The sequence below is a fragment of the Leptonotus elevatus genome, chromosome 4, assembly GCF_054856555.1.
Source record: "Leptonotus elevatus isolate MCC_2025b chromosome 4, RoL_Lele_1.0, whole genome shotgun sequence".
Lineage (NCBI taxonomy): Eukaryota > Metazoa > Chordata > Actinopteri > Syngnathiformes > Syngnathidae > Leptonotus > Leptonotus elevatus.
The window spans coordinates 23,960,899-23,986,025 of NC_141242.1; the positions used below are offsets into that span (position 1 = coordinate 23,960,899).

Below are 25,127 nucleotides of genomic sequence, written 5' to 3' on the forward strand. Positions count from 1 at the left end.
GTCCCTGGAAAGAAGTAACTTTATTATCAGGTTATTTGCCTTATGCGTGTAGTATTTACTCAATTTCTTGAAACAAAACTTTATAGGAGACCATGTAGGCATCACAGTAGACATGCAACATCTGGTCCACTGGGCTGTAATTTAGGAAGTAAATGTTAGGACACATTTTTTTAATAAAGATGCCAACATCGAACCTCTCTACCCCAGTTGAGGTGTCGAATGAGTAGAAAATCTCGTCCATGTCCTTATTTACATAACGTGTTGCGTAGAGGACACCGCAGGCCATGAAAGTATTGGTGACTGTCTGCTTATGGACAGAGGTGTGCCAAGTTTGGTTGAGCGAAGGTGGATCTTCTGGAAAGAAGATGTCCACTTTGGACAATACCAGGTTACCAAAGTGTTGGTCTGTGCTGTAGATGAGCCACACACCTGACTCATCTGTTGCGAGGTCCATGTCAGTGTATAAGTAGCATTCACTTAGATGGCAAAAATTCCCTTTTGAGTTATACCTGTTTAAAAAGAGTTGTTGTTGTTAATGCTTTTTTAAGTTAACGGGTTGGTTGTCTTGAACATATTGTACATTACAAATATAGTGTATAAAATAACATGACAAATGTCCAAATGTACCTGGTGCCTTTGGGTAACTTCACGGTGGAAATGGTTTTGGTTTCTATGTTGAAACGACAAAGTTGGTCACTGTTGTAACAATTGTAGAACAAGGCCCCGCCATATAGAACAACATTTGGTCCCTGAATGGTGTTGGTGGTTGGATTGGAAGGATGGATGATGAAATTACCTGCAATGAGACAAAGGTGGCTTAATTTATATATATGGCTAAAATCAAGTATATATATATATATATACAGAAAACTGATTTATAGATATTTAAAAAAAGATGTGCTTTGGAATTGTAGGTGATGGAGTGGTGCCATGGTCAGTCGCTGTATAACCTGGTGTCTTTACTCCTACGGTCAGAGAACTCAGGCTGGAGTAGAAACTGATTTGGTTGGCATATATGTTGTTGCTGTTCAGAATCAACCGCCAATACCAGTTCTCTTTCCCCAAATCAGGTTCCGGGTCACGGCCCCAGCCTCCATACTTGTGGTTAACAGTAGATTCTCCTGTTGAGTAGAATCTTGGCCCAGTAATGTTCACAAACTTGCCATGGGGACAGACACCTACAGTACAAAAAAAAGGGAGGTTGCTACAGTGATTAAATGTATTTACAAATATCAACCTTGTACGACACAACATATCTCTGAATTATTATTTTTCTCTAGTTAATAGGAATCAAGGAAAATAAATGATTGATGTTTTCTTGTGGCTATGCTATCACGAAACAGTTGAAGATGAATCTTGCCTGAAGTCTGCAAACTGTCTGGATGATGTGTGGGCTGTGGATTGTGGTCATTATTTTCCCTGCATTCGTCAAGGGCTCTTTTTAGTCGCTGGTTGTCTTTACGTCTCATTTCTACCTTTAAGGTGTCATATTGCTCCAACTCCTGCAACTCTGCTCTAAGGTGCACCACCTGAGACAAAACAACAACAACAGAATTATGACATCATTGAACTCAAGGATGAAGAAACATTCAATTGACATGTGAAATAAGAAAACATATATATATATACATTTTTTTTTTTTTAGCAGGTTGTAGGAATGGAACAATAAAAAGCAGCTAGAGAATATTGAAATTCCATGTGCTGTTTATTAGTAACAAGAAAGGTTAGTCAGCTATTGTAAGTCAGGCATTCCAAGCTAATCACTGACATCATTATAAAAGTACTGTTAATTGTTGTAAAAAAAACCTGACTTTGTTTGTTTGTTTGTTTGTTTGGTTTAGTGAACATATAAAAATAGAAAACCATAAAAGACATTACAAGTATAAAATACAAGTTAGAGTAAAAAAGAAAAAACAAGAATAGGAAGAAAGAAAATAGTTTACATCTTCAAAAGGGAGTAGGAAGAAGTTAAAAAACGTATCTAGTCCTACCCTTTATATTTTGACTTATTTCAATAGATACAATAATAGGTTAATATATTTCAATGAAAGAAAATGTATAAATCTGTTCATGTATACAACTGCACTCTGACATGTACGTACATTTGCCAGTAGCATATGTACATGTAATTCATAGGCATACACCATAATAATTCATCCTCATATTCACGTATACAATTTTCATTACACTCATAGTGATACATTGAAAGAAATGACACAATTTCTGCTGTTTTGCCAGCTCAAGTCTGATTTAAATAATTTTCTTGAACTTTGCTTTTAAATAATTTTTTTAAGTCAGCAAGTGACTTTTCATGTCAATACCAAAATGATTCCACAAATTGGCACCTCTTACAGAAACGCACCTTTGCTTAACATTTGTTCTTGTTTTGATTTTTTTTGTAGACACTAATTTCAAATAGCTTCTGAGTACTGTGGCAGAGTAGATTGTTGTATGCTTTACACATCAATTTAACTGATTATACTGAAACACAAATGTCAACTTACTTGTCGGCCAGTGTCAGTAGTTAAGTTCTGGTGTCCCTGGTTGGTTCTGTTGAGCCTGTCAACCATATTATTGATCTCAATGAGTTCATTTTCTATCACCTGGAGGCTGACAACTCCGTATAGCTCGCCATCATTCTCCTTCTCCAGTATTGACACATCATTTAGCAGTTGGGGCAGACGGAGCTTCAAACCAAGCAGAAGACTTTCAAGTTCTCGAGCCTGCAAAGAACAAGCACATTCTTATTTATTTTGCAATTAATGATAAAACAGTACAGTCTTCAGTATCAAGAAATTGTGGCGAGTTACCTTCTGTGGGGTGGCAGTTTGAGAGCATTTTAAAGCGTTGTCATTCACCAAGTTGAGGGTCTCATGAGGAAACGCCTTCTCTTTGTAAGACAGCTCACATACACAACGATCTTTTAGATTCAGCTGATAAAACAGAGACAAGTTACAAACATATTTTAGAATTTAACTTGCCATTGTACTGTTCATAATGTTAAATCTCACCTGTTGTGTAGTGTTGAACAGAGAACACAGGAAAAAGATGGCGCAGACCTTCATGATGCCTTTGAGAGAATGAACACCACCACTGACTTATTAGCATTGCATGTGGATTCTGCATGTGTGCATCTTTGAATGTTGATGTATTACATCAGGAACCTATCCTGTAAATGAGCACTTCCTCCTTCTGGTTTCAGTTCAAGAAACCGAGGATTGCTTTCGATGTGAGAAAACGGATGTGAAGAAAACAGGTGAAATCCAAGTTTGCATTTTGTACTAAAAAATTGTTTCCCAAAACATTATCCACCAGCTTCATCATTCACTTGGAAAGTAAAGGATAATACAATATTATTAGGACTCGTACTACTGATCATTGAAATGTATTTATAATACTCAGCAGACAAGCATCTGGCCAACAATTAGTTGCAATTTCTTCTTCTCAACGGCAGTCTTAAACCCAGGTTCTCATGGACTAAACTTCTACTTCAAATAATTCTTAGAATAATCCAAGGATGAAATGATCCAACATCCTATGAGCTTCCATCCTGCAAATGGTGACCTGCAAATGGTGACCAAGGCTGACCAAGGGTGGTTGGCAACAATGTGGTGATTTTGGCCAGTTTGCATTCATGCCTAGCCGAATAATTCTCGCAGACTGCATCGAGAGAAAATATTGTCTGATTACGCCAACGCCACGCTTCTCTGTGGCCTCCACGAGCCAGCTGCGCACCCATATCCACGGCCTTTCTCCTCCTGCGGGTTCAATCACCTTCTCACCACGGTGGACAAAACCTTCAGGTGGCCAGAAGTTGTTCCCCTATAAGAAATTTGCTAGTTGTTGTCAGACGAAAATACATTTTAAACTGTGTCACTAATGAGCAGGTAATGCTAGTGCTGGACTTTGTTTGATGTATTTCCACCAAAAATTGGGCCACTGGTCTCTTGCTTTAGCCTATACATTATTTTGAAGATGTATGATTACTTCCTTTAAAATAACATAAGAATATATGTTAAAGCAGGAGATAGTTGCGTGGAAAAATAAGTGCCAGTGCAAAAATAAGGCAACAGCAAGATGGAGAGGCGGGGGACACTCAAGAGAAAAGGCCAATGACTGTTAAAAGTTTTTTGTTTTTTTTTACAATGTGAACAGGTTTGTTTTTGTTTTTAATTGTGGAAACAGCACAAATAAGACATATGTGCACAAAAAAAAACAGTACTTTTTTTGTGACCATGTAAAACAAAGACAAGCGAAGGAAAAAAAGGCAAAACAAGACATTAACGGAGACATTAAAATAACAATTCACAACTAAGCCCATTTGTTCCATGTTGCGAATCAAACCCTAAGCGTGCCGTCATTTCCCAAATTAAAACAGTGTTTGAAATCTTCGGAGGCAACCGGCACATGATTTAGATCAAACTTTGGTCTGTCACCCTCACTTACCGCCTGTATTAAATATAATGAATGTCGTGAGAAGAAAAATCTATTTGCTGTCTCCCACTGTGGGAAATTTGTCATTTCCCAAAATGTGAAAATTAAGGAAGCTACTTGTTTCACAACAATTGTGAAATTCGTAAATTTTTCTCATTGCTTGTGTGCTGACTCAGCTGGAACAAAAATTGAGTTTGGCAAACTATTAGCAGGTTTGTTAAACATAGACAAGAGATGTGGGAGGAAGCGTAGTACGATCATAGTAACAGCTCCATTACATGTCAGTTCACTCGTCATTTCTTCGGTTTTCAACATGCTGTTCTTGCTGTCTTTGCTGGCATCTGCGGTGCCGGTGAGTATCATCTGTTCCATGCTGATGCTAACTAAAATATCTTCACTCACTTAATTGTACTGCCTTTTTAAGCTTTATTTGTGCCAAAAATGTGTGAACGTAAAAGGTCAAATATATTTTTATCGTTATTGTTGTTGCTGTTATTAAAATATTGTGATTTATGTGACAAGAATTGATGCGTATTACATTGTGAATCTAATCCATGTATTTTTCAGAATGATAAAAGTATTCCATTTACCTATCATTGTATGTTTTCTGTCTTTGGGAGGTAGTTTACCTAAACATGAGTGGGAGCACATGTTTAACCACAACGACCGACGTGAACATCAATTTTATGTGTGTTTTTCTGTCGCTCTACACTTTTTAGTTATGAAATAGTATAGGTACATGAAGATACAGAACACCCATCATAACAACAGTACATTAAAGTGATTTTATAGTATGGACCTTGTAGCAGAAAGATACTGTATGAATGCAGACCCTAACCAATGCAGTAATGTAAAATGGCTCACAGTGCCAGGGGAAATTTAGCATTTTAATATTGAGCCATGTAGTGTCATAGTCCTCATTTCTTTGTCCGAGTACTTGTATTTGTCAGCGTTCTCATGCAATTTGTAGTTTTGTTTTTTAAGAAGCAAGGCCTTTGTCTAACATTGCTTACTTTATGTTTGATAGCAGGGTGACTGCCAGGTCCAACATGTGTCCGGTCAGATGAAAAATGGCTCATGTGCATGCGAGGTCAACACCAACATGTGGTTGTTCCCAGCTAAGAAGTACGAAGCCACACTGCAACAAGTAGAATCTTGTGAAGATTCCCTTACACGGCTACAAGAACAGGTAAAGTAAAAGCAGTTCTCATTTGTCACACAGATAACTGTTCGTGTTCTTAGGATTTGGTTTTCAGCAAACCTCTTTTACCAAGAAGTGTTTCGTTTCTATTAGGTGCATCTGTCAAATCAGAGTCTCCCTGAGTTTCGTGCAGTGGTTGATGACATAACAGCACGGCTGGAGCCTTACCGCTATCTAAATGATAGGGGCATTTATGCTGCCTTATCGCTGCGTCTGCTTGGTGAAGAGCTCAACCAGCTGGAGACTGACATTAATACAATGTCCCTTCAAGTGAACATTCCTGAAACAACAAAAATATCAAAAGAGGTATGACAGACCATATACTGTAGCAACCAATCACAAATGGTAATATTATATAATCGTCTTTTTTTTTACATCGTAAATCTGTTGTTAGAAAATGTCTATATCAGTTTCGTCTGGAGCACAAGAATATATACGATACAAAAAGTTAGGGATATTTGGCATGAAATTTCATGATGAAGCTAAAATGCTCCAACAGGTGAACTTAAACTGACCTTCTGTAAACTTTTGAATGTCCAACTGTTCAACATTTGAGTAACTTGCTCCAACAAAGAAGTAAATGATAACAATCATAACTGGTGTTTGACACATGACTCAAATAATACTGGTTCATTTAGAATTGGTATTTAAAGAGTTACTCAACACTAAATCAACTATTTTTTTCTTTCTGATATACTGTTGAAACTGTTGTCTACCAACTCTGGTTACATGTCCTGGACATTATTTTGACATTTTAGTGCATGTTTGTTAAAAGCTTGAATTATGGGCAAAAACCGTATGTTTGGCGCCAATTTATGGTTAAACACAATTTGGCTGTTTTCCCTCATTAGTCAGTTGCTACGTAGTAATTTATTAGCATAGCATTTGGTTCATTTATTTAGTGTAGCTTTCCATAGCATAGACATTATTTAGATTTTAGTTTTCACTGCTGCAGTCAATTACAACCACGCCCAACCATCTCCCCATTCGCAACCCAACGGTCATCCAGGCAAAACCTCCTTTGATCATAAGGCAAATCTTAGTGAGGGGTGGAGCAAGAGTCTGGCTTCCTGTTGATCTTACTGACAGACAAATTGTGTTTATCCCAGTGTTTAACCGTAAGATAACTTTATAAGTTTAAAATTTATAATTGTCTGCCATCCTTTCAAGTCATCATCAAGATGATTCCATACTTTCACACCACTTATAAAAATACATTGATCTTTTAATTTGGTCCTAGAATAGATTTTATTCTGTCAAAATGTTGCTTCCCTTGGAGGTGGTATCTTTATTCTTTTTTCTTAAACATATTCAGCTGTTTATAATACAATTTATACATTATAAGTGCAATTTTATAATTTACCAAGTCCTCAAATTTCAAAGCTCTTAAATGAATAAATAACCAATTTGATGGTTCTCTACTATTTGATTTTGTTATTATCATTTACAGTGCTCTTTTGTAGAATAAATATTGATCTTGTATGTGTGGGATATGCATTCCCCCATATTTCCAAACAATATGTTATATAAGGACCAACCAAAGATTAATACAAAATACACAGCGCATGTTGGTTCAAAAGACCCTTCACCTTATATAATATGGCAATCGATCTTTTATTTGACATAATTTATATGCACTTTCCATTTCTATTTATGATCCAAAATTACACCTAAGAATTTCATATCAAATTTACTGTCAATTGAAAATGGCATCACAGTTGCTCAGGGCTGAGGTAATGACCAATCACAGCTCATGGAACATCATATGACCAAACTCGGAAAACAAGTGAGCTATGATTAGTCGTTACCTTTTAAGTTCACCTGTAAACCTGTGGTGAGTCGTATACTGTATACAATATTATGGAACCTTTGTTTCACTGTAGGTCTACAAACTGCGAAGAGACGTTGACAAGATGCAAGTGGTGAACTCAATCAACATGAAGAGTGTGAAAGAGAAACTCCGCTACCTGAAAAACAGTGTTGAGTCTTGCTTGTCAATCCCCAGAGATTTTAAAGGTATTATCATAGTTTGAAGTTCGTGTTCATGTGGATACCCATGATGTTTCATTTTAACTCATTCACTGCCATTGACGGCTATAGACGTCAAATATTGATTTTAACTATTTCTATTAGTAAAAAAATGTTTTCCACTTTTGTTAACAAGTGTGAAAACCTAGAATTTTTTTATTGTACATAGATATAAAATTTGTGATTAATCGTGAGTTAACTAGTGAAGTCATGCGATTAATTACAATTAACATTTTAATTGCCCGACTCCCCTAATTTTTTATAATCTTTTCTTTTTTTTAAAATAATGTCAGGTGAATAAAATGTTTAATTGTAATTAATCACATGACTTCAATAATTAACTCACGATTAATCACAAATTTTATATCTGTTCTAAATGTACAATATATGTTTTTAGGTTTTCATACTCTTATTAACAAAAATGAAAAAAGTGGAAAACTAATAGAAATAGTTCAAATGAATTTTTGACGTCTATAGCCGTCAATGGCAGTGAATAAGTTAAACAGTTTGAGTTTGCAATATGATTTTCATTTCCTTAATTGTTTCCAGGTCAGCAAAGTTTTTGCCTCAATGGTCTAATGTCCTACATCAGTGCACCGGTCATCACTAAACTCAGTCCATATGGTAAAACAATCATCGCTGGCTCATGGGGCCAACAAGCGCAAAAGGACAGCGAAAACCTGAAAAACGTCTTATGGATTCAGCCTTTGCCCAACAAACAAATGTCAGGCAATATCCTGAGAATCTACCAATCATACGAAGACTTCATGGCCTCTGAAAACCACCAAGATTTGACCATAGCTCCATCCCACACCCATGCCGATACTGTCGAAGGCCCCAGTGCTGTCCTGTATGGAGAGGCTCTGTACTATCACTGCTATGACTCCGCAGATATCTGCCGCTATGATCTGAACAACAAGGCTGTCGCAAGGGTCGAACTTCCCGGACTTGGGAAGGATTACAGAAAGTTCCCTTATTGTTACTTTGACTGTCAGACCTTCAGTGATGTGGACGTGGAAGTCGATGAGACGGGGCTATGGGTCATCTATGCCACCATAAGAAGCCATGGTAATCTTGTGATAAGCAAACTGTCATGGGACAGTGAAGCTGAAACGCTCAATATCACACAGATGTGGGAAACCAGGCTGTTCAAGAAGGCAGCAACCAATGCGTTCATGAAATGTGGTGTGCTGTATGCCACTCGCGCTTTGGATGATTTCCATGAAGAGGTGTTCTACGCCTTTGATACGGCAACAGGCAAAGAGGACAATACACTTGCGCTGCCGATGGAGAAAATCAGTAAGGGAGTTGCAAGTTTGAGTTACAACCCAGTCAACAGGCAGCTCTACATGTTCAACGATGGATATCTTCTCGCCTATCAAACAACACTATTTTAAAATTGTACTACAACAATATATGCAGTTGTCCTCTGAGTCAGTGAGTACTCTGTTGTAACGTGAATCTCAGACTGTACCGTAGTCCATCACTAACCTACGCTAATGTAGAAGTAAAGTCATAATTACAGTTGATATTTATAGGCCATAAATATAAACATGCAAATGAAAAAATAAGTACAGTAGTATCTGAATGTTATTTCTTGTACCACGTGATTATTGTGCCCCATTCATAACCTTGAAATATTGTATATGAGGCCCGTCTTGAACACCTTTTACTGTAAAATTATCTCCTCCAGAATTTAACATTGATGAATCGGCGCTGCATTTGAGCAAACAACAGGTTTTCAAAGAAGAAGTGTGGAAAATTTCTGGCAAGTTGATATCCAAGTATAAACTTTTTTTTCTAATGTGCTCTCTTACTAGTTTTGAAAGTCATTTTTTCATTGTTTAAGGGGCACAAATATATGAACAGTTGTCAGTGACTAATGTTCAGACTTGGCAAATTTTGTTTAACGTTAAAAAAAAAAAAAAAAAACATAAAACAATGAATAAACGTAAGACAGTGTGGTTAAAGCCCTTCATCACAGAGTTAGTCTGTTTAAAACAAATCAATCCACTTAATATTATATGCAGAGGAAAATTTGTGATGCTGATTTTGAGCTCATTTGGGGGTAATAACGTTAGGATAAACGCTCTTAAGGGCATCGACCCAAAACTTGAACATACTCTATGGGGAAGAGGTAGGCTAGGCAACGGTTTTGCCACCAGAGGGCGCCACAAGGCTCATTAATAAGTGGGTATGGTTGTCTATGGCTTCAGACAGCAGAAATACTGAGCTTTCCCCATGTAGCCTACTGTTGTCCTCAGTGCGAAATTGCAAATGCATTGCTTGTAACAAGCAGTCTTAAGGAAAAGTATACTAGGGGGCAATGTGAGCCACCTTTGACGTCTCCAACATCGACAGCTGTTTTTTTTTAATTATTATTTATTTATTTTAGTTTCTGGCTGGGTTCCACTCAGATACGCCCAAAGCTCTGCTCTCATAATGACAGAGCTGCTCCCTGCACATTTGCAGAAACCAAAACAGAAATCGTATGGCTTATAACAGAACGTAAGAGCTACTTCTTTACTATGTGTGTGGTTATGCTGATTTGATGTTTCTTTGAATGGAAAATGGGCGAGGGTGTTCTCTAATGAGATACTGTGAATTTGAATCCTCTAATCTCGTTTTTCAGACAGCTGTTCCAAAATTGTAAGTATGACAAGTGTTGAAAAAAAAAAAGATTTAACAATGCAAAGTGAACCTGGTTCATGAGTAAATTGGATTCCACATAAAATGATCAAAGAAAAACTACCTTGATTTACGTTTATTGGGCTTCTTGTTACGCTGTGTAACCAACATTGGCCTTGTGTGTCATGCCTCACAATTAGCACTATACAGTAGGGATTTTTAGAATAGCTTGTTAAGTAGGCTTAAACATATTCATTGGGGATGCACCGATAACCGAAAATGAGAAACGCTTGGCCAAAAACCGAAAACCTAAACGCCAAAAATAATTTAAAAAATAAATCAAATCAAATATATATATATTTTTTTTAAATCAAAATAAAAAAAAACGATGTTTAATATCACTCAGATTCCCCATCAGTTGCAGAATAAGAAGTTCGATCGCTGTAAACTAGCGCGTAGCTGCTACACGCACACACTTGCCTTGTGTTGTCTTCCGCGTCCTCTTCTCTCGCTGGCGCACACACCATACGGAGATCACGATACTGCTTTCCGCTAACACTTTGTGCCATTGCCATTATTCCTCGCCGCTGATTTGGGATAGCATCAACTGGGTTAGCCTCAAGACGCTAGCTTTCAGCTACTGTTTATGAATTAACATTGAGGCGAAACGCTCACCCCGGCGTTTAATTCATACATACGCTTGCTTGCTTGCTTGCAGCAGGGTTTTTTTTGCTCGCGTAACTACAACATCCTATTTCGGCTCCAATTTTATTTCGTCCGAATGCCGAAAATGCATATTTTTCTCATATCACTAATATTCATGTTTCCATTTATTTTCATAGAACCAATTAATCGGCCAGTGGGTTGTATTGGCCCTTCTTCAGGCCTTCTTACACTATTTTAAAAAGTAATCTGCAAATTTGCTGCAGTTTTTCCCAACAGGGCTGGACTGGCACAACAAAATCTGCCCTGGCATTTTCACTAAGGCCCATCAGCCTAAATGTAGTTCTGCTACAGATGTTTTTTGATGATGTTTCAGTTTGCTATCTATATTCAAACTTGATTAACGGACTGGTCCCTGTAAATGGTGGGCCAGTTTTTGGGGGTAAAAAGTAGGAACATAATAATTAAAAAGCACAGCATCGGCCCTAAAAGACCACCAGGCATGTGCCCTGTATGCCAGATGGCCCTGTACCCTAACGATTTACAATGGGCAATGATAATCTAGAAAATTTTATAGGGCCTACCAATAATTGGCAATTTACAATTTTTTTCTGATTGCTTAAACCCCAACAGCGATTCTTGTACAATTTCTAAAACTATTTTATTTTATTTTTCTGATGGCTTAGCATATTTTTTTCTAACTTTACTTTTCCTTCAACCAACATGTTCATTACAATCTGCACCAATCCACATTCTTTCCCTGCCCGGGATGTCCAGACTGCATCATCTAGCTCCTTCCAGAATTTCTCTTTCTCTTCTAATTCACATTCTACCTGTGGGGTATAACCACAAATTTCATTAAACAGTGCCAGATTCATCACACAATCTGACACTCTTTTCACCTCCAGGACATTCTTAACTAACTTTAAACAACCCCCTCCTCAATATCTCTTCTCATCTACATCATGGCAAAATCAATTTGAACCCTGCTATCAAGCTTCTAACCTTATTGCCTGCCCACTTGATCTCCTGGAACACAATTTATTTATCGTTCTTCTAATCATCGTGTTAACCAACTCCCTAGCTTTTCCTGTAATTGTCCCAACATTCAAAGTCTCCATTTACAGGCCAATGTTCTGGACTTTCCTCCTGTCTTTCTGTCTATGAACCCGCTTTTCCCCTCTCCTTAGTCTTCGACACAAAGTAGCTGTATTTCCACCTGCCTACAGATTAAAGGCGCCGATGGCGATCATTGCTAACCCAAGCTACGACCCATCAGGTCTAGAATTCTTTGGATGAATGCTCATAATTGGTTGGCAAAGTTTTAAGCCGGATGACCTTCCTGACGCAACCCCCAATCCTTGGGACTGGCCTACAGCTTGCACCGCCGGCTTGTGCCCCATGTTGGCTGCTTTTGATAATAATGAAAATAATATAATAATACAAATAATAATAATAATGATAATAATAATGCCTTTATATAGAAGCCTTGTCTTGGGTATAAGTACTGTGCATTGCACCACTATTTTCATTGTTTATAAAATTGCCATCATTGCAATCTGTCACGTGAAGTGTGGATTTAGGACACAAACACAGAAAAGACACGGCAGTCGGGAAATAGTGTCTTTATATACAAAAATACAAAGTAACAACAGAAAGCAGCCCAGGATTCAGGTGGCTTTGAAGAAAAAATGTGATCGACAAATCTTGACTAAGAACTTTGAGAGGAGTGGATTCCGAACTCAAAAGTACAAAGTAACCACATGCACACACTCCAGAACACATGAAAGACAGAAACAAGTAGGGTTAAGAAGACCTCAACGTGCTGAGTGAAACCTTAGCTGGGGAACCTCGACATACAGACAAAAGTGTGACTCGTAAATTTCAGATAGGGGAAGGCACGATTCTATATGACAGAATAAAAGCCTATATAGTAAAATAAGAGTGCCTAGACAAATAGCATAGTAACTGACAACATTCTCATCGTAAGGGACATTTGCATAAAACTAGACAAACTAAGAGAGGCTAACTCATCATCGTTAAACATTATTATCAAAGGGCCAACTGTATAGCAACAAAAAAAAGAAAAAGACCAGACAAAATAAGTCTGACTAATTGCATAGCAACTGACAGCATTCTCGTCATAAGGGACATTTGCAAAAGACTAGACAAACTAAGAATGGCTAACACATCATCATTACACATTCTCATCATAAGGGACATAGCAACTGTATAGTAAAACTACAAAATAAAACTGTCAAATAACATTGCAATTTGCAACTGAAAACATTCGCATCATAAGGGGCATTTGCGTTAGACCAGACCAATTAAGAGTAGCAAACATATAATTATCAAACATTATCATTATAAGGGACATAGCAACTGTATAGCAACTAAAAAATAAGAAATATGCAGACAAAATAAGACTGACAAATAGTAGGCCATAATTGGATGTCTTTCTGCACATGACAATAAATACATGTTGACAGAGTTATGTTAATCCATTCAAGACAACCTTCCCATCACCCCTCCTCCAATAGTATTAGCAGCCTGTAGATGTAATCTGTCCATATGCCTCCATTACTGAGATGAATTATCAACATAAATACTTGGCTTCACTGTTAGACAATTGTAGGCAGGGCACTTTGGCCACACATTAAAAAGGTATGATGTGGAAGAAAAAGTGACCTAGCTGGTGTAGAGTCCTAACCCTAACCTATAAAACACGCCAAATCTAGTGTGAAAACTTAGAGAATAGTACAGTTATTATAGTTGCAAGGTAGTGAGTATAGTTACTGACAGACACCAACATGAAACATCAGACAACAGTATTTTCTCTGAACCAATCAAATGACATAATGAAAGCGATTGACTCAAAACCATTTTGGGTCTCAACCTCTCGGTTTAAGAAAGGCTGACTGAGCGTTCATCTTTACAAAAATACACCCTGTTTCATTGCAAATTGTATGTACAACATTGGTTTCATTGCACTTCCTGTTTGGATGAGGAAGAGAAACAATCTGATTTGTGAGCCACCTAGCCTATAATGCTACATAATGCTCACCATAGATTTTCATTTTTTTTTACATTAGGCGCCTACCTCATTGAGCATTAGATCCCCACAATGGCAAAAGCTCTAAGCCCACTATTGTTCCTTAGATGCCCACTACTGTAGCGCAAAGTGGAAAACACACCACATTATAAAGTATGCAAAGCGCATGACCACTGGACAGATCTGTACAACCTGGACGAAGCTTGCCGAGAGAATGTGAATTTGGATTAGAATTTAAAGCTTAAACAGAGTATGCTCTAACAAATTATTAAATTATGAGGCGTGTGCTTTGTGACAAAACTGTTAAGGTATCGGAAAGGATGAAAATGAATGAAACAAAGCAAAGCAGAAACGGACAGAAAAGAAGTAGGGTGGGGTCATCTCATTCCTAAATGAGGCCTTGTAATGACAAGGCGCCTTGGAGTTTAAAGTTATAATTACTGCAGAAAGGTTATTCTGAGGAAAACTTGGAAACAGTCCACCCTCGGCTGAAAATGACTGGGTGGATGTGAAAACTGTGTGTGTGGGGGGGGGGGGGGTAGTTCCGAGAGTCTATGGGATCGTTTTACTGTTCACTTGTGTAATTCACAGCTGCATTACTGTGAACACGTTGAATATAATAAATGTTAAAGGTACATTCATTCATCATTGTTAACTAGATACTATTGCATTTCACCTAACTTTACATAAGTGTTACATAACTGTTTGTGCGTGTGTATGTGTTGTGTGCATGGATGTGTGCATGTTAGACACTGACCGTGTAAAGTCGTGTAATTTATAAAAGCAAAGTTCTATTTTAGAAAAAAAAATGAACATTCATTCCATCTGTATTTTTATATTAACAGTGGGAAGTTTGACATTCATGTTCAAAAATATACATTTTTCTTTTTGTTAAAACACTTACATTTTCTTTAAAACTAAATATCATCAATGCTGTAAATTGTAACTCAACATTCATTGGTGAATGCTCTTCTGAATGAGGTACTTAAACAAATCTGGAGTTAACATAAAATGAATGAACACCATTGTCATGGTGTTTTCACTACAATGCTGTTTGGAACCTGAAAAAAAAGTGTTTCCAAGTGGAACCTTCACATTGTATATCAATGCTCAAATGTAATTGTAGCCTATGAAAACAGATTGCATGCACTTGTGTTTTGATGGGTCCATCTGGCAAAGGGGATTCACACACAATTTGATCCCAAAAGAAATTTCCTGAAGTGTTTCTGTACTTCCACCACCAACTGTTGGCCAAGCAATTTGTCCAGTTAAAATGTACGGAAAGAAAAATGGTCCTTCTCCAGACCCAAATTATGTTTACCTTGTGTTTAGATAAAAGGGAAAAAAGAACCCTTGTGATAGACAGACTGAGACAAAAGTTTGCATATTTTAATCCCTGCCCCACTCCAGAGCGGTAGATTAAAAAGAAAGAGCGCCTTGATGGCGAAGAAGCTGTAGTGGTTAAACGCCACACAGTTCGCTACATAAAAATGGCAAGTCAACCTTTTTTTTCAGTACCAGTTGAGAGAAAATAAGAGACACAGCATGTTTTCCTTCTGAACACGCCTTTGTGGTTGACCAATACTGGGAAAAATGTTCCCCGGAAGACCAAGGACCAGTAATTAGTACAGTGCAAGTGTACTGTGTGTGTGTGTGTGTGTGTGTGTGTGTGTGTGTGTGTGTGTGTGTGTGTGTGTGTGTGCGTGCGTGCGTGCGTGCGTGCGTGCGTGCGGGCGGGCGTGCGTGCGTGCGTGTGTGTGTGTGGGGGGGGGGTGTGGGGGTGTGGGGGTGTGTGTGTGTGTGTGTGTGTGTGTGTGTGTGTGTGTGTGTGTGTGTGTGTGTGTGTGTGTGTGTGTGTGTGTGTGTGTGTGTGTGTGTGGGGTGTGTGTGTGTGTGTGTGTGTGGGTGTGGGTGTGGGTGGGCGTGGGCGTGGGTGTGTGTGTGTGTGTGAGTGTGTGTGTGTGTGCAGGTCACATACTGTAGTATGAGCCCAGCAATAGCACAAGGAGCCTCTATTCAGTAATAGTAATAATCTGACACATTACTAATCACACAGTGCAACTCCTCATTAAGTTCCATACAATCCCTACACATGTATGAGGTACCAGACCAAAGGAAAACATTGTAACACAGTGAACCATAGAAACTATGTGTATCGTATTTAGTAACGTCAACATTTAAAGGCAAGATTGACGCTACATGCCTCACTATAAGGAAGTCAACCATATAATTTCTTCCAGCCAATCACCATCACGCTTGACCCAGACAACCCTCAGGCAAGGTGAGGGACCAAACCGCTTCTTTCTTTTCTCTCTCTCTCTCTCCTTTGTCTCGGAAAACCAATTACATATTGATCCCTTGCATAGTTGTGGAAACATTAGTTAAAAAAAAAAAACATTCTATAACATCATCTAATACAGGATCTGTACCAGTTATTTTGCCTTTTCAGTTTGACTGATGCTGTCAGAGAGGTATTTTTAAATTTAATTTATTACAGCCGTTGTTGATCTTTGCAGTAGGCAAAAAATATATATTTTTAAAGCTCTCATTATTGTTTTAGCTTTTTCTCACTGACTGGTAATATTATTTAGCAAACATTTGCGACCACTTGCCTGTGAGTGGGAATTTTGACATTTACTCAGAAGTGCATGTTGACGTTCAACGTTCATAATGTTCATGTTGATCTAACAGACAACTTTTTACATAATTCAACATGACTTATTCATTGTTTAATTATGTAGAAAGCTGTCATTTTCGATAAATAGGATTATTTAAAATACATTAATTGTTTATACACTGAGGTTATTGTCATTATAAATCATCAAGAAGTTGTCATTTTAGAGCATATCATGAGCATAGTAGTCATTCTGTATAAAGACATATTAAACCAACAGCAATATCTTGGATCGGCACACAAACACCATCATAAATACAATACGAGCAATTTGATTGTGCTATTGATTGTCTGTTCCTGTGAAAGACCTACACCGACTCAAAATGTTTCTTTTGTTTGGTTTGTTGAATAATATATATAGCAAGCAGAAGTGTATTTAAGATTTAATATTATGCAATTGAGAAATGCAGCGACGGTTAGTCTCAAACTATTACGTTTGCTTGAGAACTTGGATTGTTGTGTTAAAATGTATTTATTCTCCTGAATAAATCATTGTGAAGGATATGGCTTTATTACCGTCATATTGGTAAAGTAACTTATTGAAACTTCCATTTAATATGAATAATATGAGGTAGGATTGTTGTTATACATATAGTGTGTTTATTTTTATTGTTACAATGAGCCTACTTTTTTTTAGCGTCTCTTTGTTAATGGTTCAAGTTCTCTCTGGGACGGTCAATGTGAGAGAAGGCGTGGCGTTATGGCCAGGCAGTGACGTCATTTGGGAGCTGTTCGAAGCCGTGCGGTGCTGAACAGATAACGCGCTCGTCGTCTTTCTCCTTCTCGCAGTCTTGCAGCTCACACGGTCTTTGCCCAGCTGCTGGTTCTGCAAGGTTGGGCTCGCACACGCTCATTGATCGTTCATTGAGGAGACTACCACACGCGCGCGCACGAGGACAGCCGCCAACCGCACGCACGGTGCACACCTTTGCCTTCGGCAAATGGAGGAGAGATTCCCAATACGGTAAGTCATTTTATCTTTCTCGTGCTCTTTTTAATAGAGCACAACTAGTTGATTGTTGCTGGTGATGAACAGTTGATTATTTCCCAGTCAGCTCAGCTTCCTCCTAGCCGTGTGTTGAAAAGCATTTTGTGACGTGTCTTTTGTCAGTGGACCTCCAGCCGCGCCTAAAGCTCGGCGGAACCGCCGGGGCTTCAATATTTGATTCATATTTGCATGAACCATCTCTCTCTCTCTCTCTCTCTCTCTCTCTCTCTCTCTCTCTCTCTCTCTCTCTCTCTCGCTCTCTCGCTCTCTCGCTCTCTCGCTCTCTCGCTCTCTCTCTCGCTCCCTCTTTCTCTCTCTCACGCCCCCCCCCCCCATTTCTCTCTCGTGCGTGGGTACAGCCCAGAGAAAGATAATCAAAGTAAGACAAATATTGCAGTGCCCACTCGTGTTATTTTTGTTTCCAGAGGGCACATCATTAATTCCGGTGGGGAAAAAAACACACTGTTGAAAAAATAAATTTAGCTCCTCCCAGTGTTATTTTTTTAGATAAAAGGCGATAGCGCTGGTAATTATTGCATCTCCTTTCTTAAATACAACCATACCAACAGGATATCACAGAGAAAGAAACAAACTATTAAATGTAAATACTGGAGTTTGTCTTTCCCCCAGATAATATGGTCTGAAATACACTTTTCATCTCCAAATTCAGATGTATTTATAGAGTATAATAATATGTAAGGCTCTAAAAGGTTAGCTGGTAAATGTATTCCCAACGATGTGCATCCTCCCTTTTCAAAGCTCCTTTCATGTAGGTCACATGCACCAGTGAGCAAGACCTCAGACTGTTTTTGCGTTAGTCGTTTCATGCTAACTCAGGTGTTGCTGAATGTCTCTGTTGGAATGGTAGCAACACTATTCATATCTAAGGGCAGTCTTCTATGTACTCTATAGGGTGAAAATAAAACTGGAAATTTTACTACAATGGCAGATAATGACAGTATAATGACAATGACTCTAGCGTAGAAGCAATCAATATTTGTTTGTTTTTGTTTTTGTTTTCTGGTGGGTTTGTGTGATTATTTTGAGATATAGCAAAGCTTGGGATTTAGTTAGAACACCATACTTTATTTTGATTGTGTTGATAATAATGATTTTACGACACCCTTCTTAAGGAGAAGCAGAAGGTTATGCAATATGTCGACATCTTTCAACATAATCTTGAGACTAACCTTTACAGGATGTCATGTACTGTGCTTTGTGTTGGCTGTTCCCGTCAAAACTCTGTTAGTCATTGAGGCATTATTTGCCAGTTGTTAAACCCCAGGCGCATGAACAAACCTCTTTGATTGAACTCCATTAATATTGCAATTAAAAGCCCTCAGCAAGTTCAACATTCTGCACTGTTAAACCGCATCAGAGAAAATGAGTGCTGGCCTCTTCAATTACACAGGGCACTTTGCCATGTCTTTGGGCAGCATAACAAATAAGATACAGCAAGTCATTGTAATCAGTAACAATAAACATATTACAATATATATTTTTTTAATCTTCAAAATGGAATAAACATTGACAACATATTTATTATATAGGAATAATATATGATCATGTCTCCATAATTGGGAACAGTACTGATTCTCCAAAGTGATCATTGTGTCCAGCAAACTGGTAAGCGAGCAGACAGGTTGGATGGAGACCCACAACACCTGATAGCCGAGGGTCTGGTTTCTGCACCTTAGTGCCGGAGGTAAAGCATCAGGAAATGTGGACAGCGTCATATAAAATAATAATGCGGACTGAATATTTAATTATCAGGCAAGTTTTAACACTTTTAAGCAAGGCACGGTTCTACAATATGAATAGACATTTTAAAAGGAACAACCATGTCTACTTTGGGTTGACTCACAAAAAAATGCTAGTTAATGTGTCATAAGAGATTATTATTTATTCAATTTCACTTAATTGGTCTGAAAATTGTATAAAATGTATCAAGTTGTTCATCTATTACCGCCAGCGATAAATAGTGCCAGGGAGATCAATTATAGCCTCATCCACAAGATGGCAGAAAGCACTAATCATCTGCAAATCCACATTTTGTTATTCATAAAACGGAATAATAACGTTGTGGTCAACCAAACAGTCTTTTATAGTACATCATTTTAATTTGTACATTGTGATTAGTATGTACTTTTTGTGGGATATTCCATTTGTTTATATACTGTGCCTTGGTTCTACAGAGTGAATTTGTAGAGTAGATTTTACTCTAAAAAGACTGTATTCTATATCCCAGTCCAAACAGAGTAAAATATACAGTTTTTATATCATATTTACATTTTCTCTGAATATTTTATTCTCTTCCAACTGAAATTTTTACTAGACTGGGACCAAATATAGTCGGTCTTTTCAGAGTACAGTAAATTGTACTCTACAAAATTTACTGTGTATCAAGGTTAGAAAACACTGGTCCAAAGGATATTTGCGTATTGTTTAGCAAAACACTTAAAGGTGTATTCAAGGATCTTTTGTCACTGTGTCTTCCGGATGGATCATCTTTTTAACGATTGAATCAATCTGCCGTAAAGACGTCGTGCGTGCTCCTTCCTAGCTGCACATGTGCACTTCGAGTGTTTGTAGCATGTAGCTTCGGATTCAGCCATTCATCGCTGTAGCTCCACTGATCTCACCGCATACTTCGAAGACGGCTGAGAGCCGCAAGAGGACACCCGTCTATGAATTGAGACCGACTGCAGAGACTGATGGAGAGGAAGATGAGCTCGCACGTTCCCAACAGGATTTACTTGGAAAAATCTAGTGACGTTTTTTTCACATCGGAAATCCTTGTAAAATTTGCTTTGAATTTCTGACTACATCAACCTTTTTTCAAGTAAATATTCCTCTCCATTTTTACAGTGTAGGCATTTCCCCCGGATGAGCAGGAGAGCTGGAAGGATGGTCTTCCGCATGCGCATTTTTTTTTTTAAAGTAAAAAACGGACATTTGGCTTCTACTTTTCGAGAAAATCCTTGAATGAACCTTTAAACGTTGAATACTGGAGATCAAATACACCCTTAGATGAACAAACATTTCGTGGGCAAGCTTACATATTGAAGAAAAAACAGCAGCAACAACAACATAGGAAAATGCAGCATAAAAGTACAGTAGAGCATACAATGACATGTAATTATTTTTCAGTCAAAATAAATTTAAAAGTCACAGTGTCACATTATGGATCCAAGTTTGAGGCCATATGATCAGTATTTTAACCTTCCAATACTATCCTTCTACTTACACAGTTTTTTTGCATACCTTTAAAGTAGTGATGGGAAAATGAAGCTTCATGAAGCACTTGTGATATTTTTTGACTCCTCTAGATGGCACTCTTGGTTGAAAGATGCAGTGGAAATGTAATCAATTTCCTTTGCACTATATTTATATTTAAACCAAGAGCACCATCTAGGGGAGTCAAAAAATATCACAAGTGCTTCATGAAGCTTCATTTTCCCATCACTACTTTAAAGAGAGCATTTCTCCTTCTTGAAAGGTGGGCTGTTACTTAACACTGAAGTAAAATGTGTAAACTCAACACCTCCTCCTCCTCAACTTATATCTGATACACTGCACGTACACTAAAAAGCAAAAATCTATTTTCCCTCACATTGTTGCTTTGTGTAATATCAAACCGAAAGCAAACTGTTACTTGAAAAATGACATACATAAGACATCATCCTGACGTAAACAACTTGTTATAAATGATTCATTCAAAACTGTCCAGTGTGGACAGACAGGAATTCTTGATGTATAACTGTGTGTTTTTCTAGTAAAATTCAAGCATTTATCCTAAATAATGTTGCACACTTTCACATAAGATTCTCTATTCATGTAGAGTACAAATACTGGCGGATCCTATATTTTCATGCCAGGGCATGGCTCGCTGTGCATGTTTGCCATTTTGGTAGAACGCCTGCTCAGACCATATCTAAGTACTGACACAGGGTAGACCATTGGTCATGGGTGATTTTTCTGAATTTAATCAGGGCGCAGGCAGACAGATACTGAGCTCTGTAGAAGTGTGGTGGATGTCAGACTGATTTCATTCATACATTTGTGAACATTGGGAATCAAACCATCTAGATGCAGAATTCATTAAGATCTATTGAATGCATTATTATTAGTAGCAGTAGTAGTAGTTTTTTTTTAATCAGCCCATTGGAGATGGAAAAAGTCCCTTTGATTGGCCATAAGTCAAGTCGATTGTATTCCCTGTCATGCACTCCCCTGTATGTTGGTGTTCACACCCATTCGCAGAAAATAGAGGCCTCTCTATCTATATTCTACTTCCACCATTTTGCATGTTCTGAATAGCTTTTTTGTTTCTCCTCATTGAGTTGTTTGTTTCTGCCAGGCCAGTGGTGAGCTTTTTTCCCTTGTTGACACTTGAGGTGCAGGAGAGGCTGCTTGGGGCAGTTTTGTCGATAATGATGAATTTTTTAAATCAGCTTTTATCAACCGATTGCAGCCAACTGAAAGATTAAGAGCAACAGTATATTTATGGCACCGTACGCAGTGTTGTTTGCGTATTGGTGAACTGAATATTACAGCTTAATTTGACCTGCTTCATACAGTAGTATTTTTGTAGTTTAGGCAAATATTTGAAAGTGACTCGGATGAACTTTTTCCTTGGAAGCTTAATTTACCGCACAACGATGCTTTCTCATCACCACCGGTCAACACCCATTTTTCCCCCAAAACATATTCCACTGCGGCTGAATGATAATATTGTATTACATGGAGGTGTCTGAATCTCAATCGATCTAACTGTACTTTGAGCTCAACTGTATCATTTGATACACAGTCAAATATATGCTTATATATTCTCTCAAATTAGGAAAGTAGTTTTAACACTCTTCTCAATCACCTTTGGAGTTACATTTGAACCTTCATTTCAACATGTGATGTTGGGACGTTACGTTGCATACAGTACACCTGACCTGAGTTCATTTTTTTCCATTTGTAAAGTGCATACTGTTGGGTGATATGCTGTCCATCCGTTTCAGAACAGATCAGACATGCAGACACTCTCTGAAAGCCTTTGGGATTAGCTATTTCATTGGCTTGTCACCGTGATCCTCTATTCAGTCGGCCTACTTTTGACCACATCTGGTCATCACATTGCAGGGTATGCCCAGCAAAAGAAGGCCTTTAATCTGCATTAAATGAAGGGCTCCCAAGTACCATTTGGCAAGCTCTAAATAAAGCTTTAAAATTTGCTATTGGGAAATTTTGTAAATAATGCCACGCGAGTTTGACCCGCAATTTGAAGTCTACAAAATGGCATGTTGAGCTGTAATTTACTTAATGTTTATAATAATGTATTGTTTAATCATCAGCATACTTTGTAATTAGTGAGGCAGTAGTTGCTTCCTGAGTTCTACTGTGGGCTTGACGGAGGCACGGAACTCCCAAATTACTCAAAGGCACATCATCAACCTTTGATCTACCGCCTGACAACTTCACCTTAATATGTTTGAGTCTTGTTGTGCATTTTAAAACAAATCAACTGGAAGAACAGTCATTTGGTTTAATGAGCCTAACAATAAATATTGTTGACATTGTTTTAATGTCTTGTTTTACATGTATAATAATCAGACATGCTTTGAAATACAATGACAAATGTCGGAGGAGCTTGAGGAATTACTTGAATTTCTCCTTCATGCCCAAAAAGTGAGCAATGTAACCGAAAAGTTGGTCCATGTTCAGGGAATGCATGCAGCCACCCTCTTCCAGAGCCTGAAGGCTATGTTGGACACGCATTTAGTGCTCCAGCCACTATATGATTACAGCATTTGACTGTTTTAGCCCAAATTGGACGTTGTAGAACTGATTAGAGACAAGCTTTATATTAACATACACTTACCGTCCGTCCTCCACCCTCTTCCTGGTCCTTCTCGCTTTCATCTCACAGCTGCATGTTAATTATGTCCAAAGTCTGGCTCGCGGGCCACATATGCAGTCCGCAAATCGTTATTCTATTGGCACTTTTTAAATGTTAGGCTAAATGGTAACATAAAGCTTGTTCTTGTCTGTATTGCACTTCTTTTTACACTATGGTGCTGCTCCAGCAAGAAACCGGCATCATTATTAGTGTGAAGCATAAAAGTTGAGTATGAGAATGTTCCAAATGCACTGAGAAAAACAGAATCACGAATCACAGTTGTTTTCTTTTCAGCTCTCAAACTGTTTCTGTAATCAACTGCTGTTGTTTTTCTTGGTGTACCCATTTGACATGTGACACTTTTCACTTAGTTTCTGTTTTTCCAAACATTCACAATGGTCAGACTGGCTTTAGTCAATGTTTGGGCAATGGCACTAAGTGTATATATATATATTTTTTTTTATCTCAACTAACAATTACTTGGTCTCTGCTTTTCATATTGGTAACACTTGTAATAGTATAAACATAGTCTAGGTGACAAAACACAAATCTGAGGGCTGAACTCACAAAAAAAAAAAGCACTGCATCTGCTGATAGCTAGCTAGTGTACCAAGTAGCATGCAGGCTAACCCATCCAGCATTTAGGATGTGTGCAGCGAGGACCACCTATTTCACAACATCAAAGCATGCAATAAACAACGCAGATTCTAAGTCCTCTCAATTGACTATTTAGGTAAAATTGTATTGATTTTCCGGGAAATACACTGACGTCGGCACAATTAGCAAATTGGGATTTTAGGAGCGAGTCAAGCTCCGAGTCACAACACAAATTGTTTCAGTCTACAGCTAAAATAATGGAAGAGTGTTTTATACAGAGAAAAATATGTAACAAATCTGAGGAAATGTACTACCTTTACAGGCATAATTTTTCATAAGGCCTTTGTATTACTTTGCATTAGTAAACAATGGTAGTGGTCATATTGTTGTGGCTTGTCTGCATATCTTTGCCCACAATGATTGATTAGTTTCAGTGCATTTAATAAATAAAACAAGACAAATATCAAAGTGGCACCTGCCTCTTATTATTATTAAAATTGTCCATGGGAACAATTTAAGCACTCCTGCTGTACAGGAGGCTTCTGCCTTCAAATGGCTATCATTCTAACTCCTTTCTTTTCATCTCTAATGGATGCCATTCTCCCGTCATTTCTCCTTCCCATCATTCAGACTACCATATAACCAGGCTCATTTACCAGCAGCATGAAAGAATCTCTTTGAAAAGTGCCTGGTTTAGATATTTTCTTTTTATTATATTACTAACTCTGAATGTGGCTCTCTGAAAAATTCGGGGCTTAACTATACATTGAGATCCTTCTCATATTAGAAACAGTTAATTGTACAGGTAAAACAAATTCAAAGCCGCTTCGCTTTTCATTTGGTTCATGGTGTGCTTGAAAATTTACCCTGATGAGGATCACGTTTTCAGTTACCTCTTCAATAAATACCACCGTAAATTGAACAACCTTTTGGTTACCAGGGTTTCTAGATTGCTACAAAAAAGAAGGAACA

General features: G+C 38.0%; 3 protein-coding genes across 5 annotated transcripts in view; 2 read left to right on the forward strand and 1 right to left on the reverse strand.

Annotated features, from left to right (window-relative positions):
• On the reverse strand, positions 1-3,163 carry olmf4l1 (olfactomedin 4-like 1). Of its 2 annotated transcripts, XM_086074013.1 has the most exons (7): positions 3,012-3,163; positions 2,811-2,933; positions 2,505-2,723; positions 1,361-1,529; positions 951-1,178; positions 628-796; positions 1-509 (listed from the first exon to the last, which is right to left on the reverse strand). In XM_086074013.1, the coding sequence occupies exons 1-7, from the start codon at positions 3,063-3,065 to the stop codon at positions 56-58; spliced, it is 1,416 nt and encodes a 471-aa protein (XP_085930139.1). In that variant the 5' UTR covers positions 3,066-3,163; the 3' UTR covers positions 1-55. The 2 variants fall into 2 exon arrangements, with proteins under 2 accessions (XP_085930139.1, XP_085930140.1); XM_086074014.1 differs by lacking the exon at positions 1-509 and having other exon boundaries at positions 656-796; positions 1,049-1,178.
• Positions 3,164-4,647: 1,484 nt separating this feature from the next.
• Positions 4,648-10,400, forward strand: LOC147176317 (olfactomedin-like). Of its 2 annotated transcripts, none has more exons than XM_086074051.1 (5): positions 4,648-4,786; positions 5,462-5,623; positions 5,729-5,941; positions 7,519-7,651; positions 8,213-10,400. In XM_086074051.1, exons 1-5 carry the CDS (start codon positions 4,748-4,750, stop codon positions 9,058-9,060), a joined length of 1,395 nt encoding a protein of 464 aa, XP_085930177.1. In that variant the 5' UTR covers positions 4,648-4,747; the 3' UTR covers positions 9,061-10,400. The 2 variants fall into 2 exon arrangements, with proteins under 2 accessions (XP_085930177.1, XP_085930179.1); XM_086074053.1 differs by having other exon boundaries at positions 4,676-4,786; positions 5,465-5,623.
• A 7,013-nt stretch (positions 10,401-17,413) lies between these two features.
• Positions 17,414-25,127, forward strand: part of smpd3 (sphingomyelin phosphodiesterase 3) — a 52,308-nt gene continuing 44,594 nt past the window's right edge. Inside the window, exon 1 of the mRNA XM_086073970.1 lies at positions 17,414-17,644. The gene's annotated coding sequence lies outside the window, so the exon portion shown is untranslated. The remainder of the gene's footprint in view (positions 17,645-25,127) is intronic.

Coding starts and splice junctions, on each gene's coding strand:
- olmf4l1 (XM_086074013.1), bottom strand. CDS start 3,065: ATGAAGGTCTGCGCCATCTTTTTCCTGTGTTCTCTGTTCAACACTACA. Junction 1,530..2,504: donor CTACTGACACTGGCCGACAA/GTAAGTTGACAT, acceptor GTTTTGTCTCAG/GTGGTGCACCTTAGAGCAGA. Junction 797..950: donor CGTAGGAGTAAAGACACCAG/GTTATACAGCGA, acceptor GTCTCATTGCAG/GTAATTTCATCATCCATCCT.
- LOC147176317 (XM_086074051.1), top strand. CDS start 4,748: ATGCTGTTCTTGCTGTCTTTGCTGGCATCTGCGGTGCCG. Junction 4,787..5,461: donor TGCTGGCATCTGCGGTGCCG/GTGAGTATCATC, acceptor TATGTTTGATAG/CAGGGTGACTGCCAGGTCCA. Junction 5,624..5,728: donor TTACACGGCTACAAGAACAG/GTAAAGTAAAAG, acceptor CGTTTCTATTAG/GTGCATCTGTCAAATCAGAG.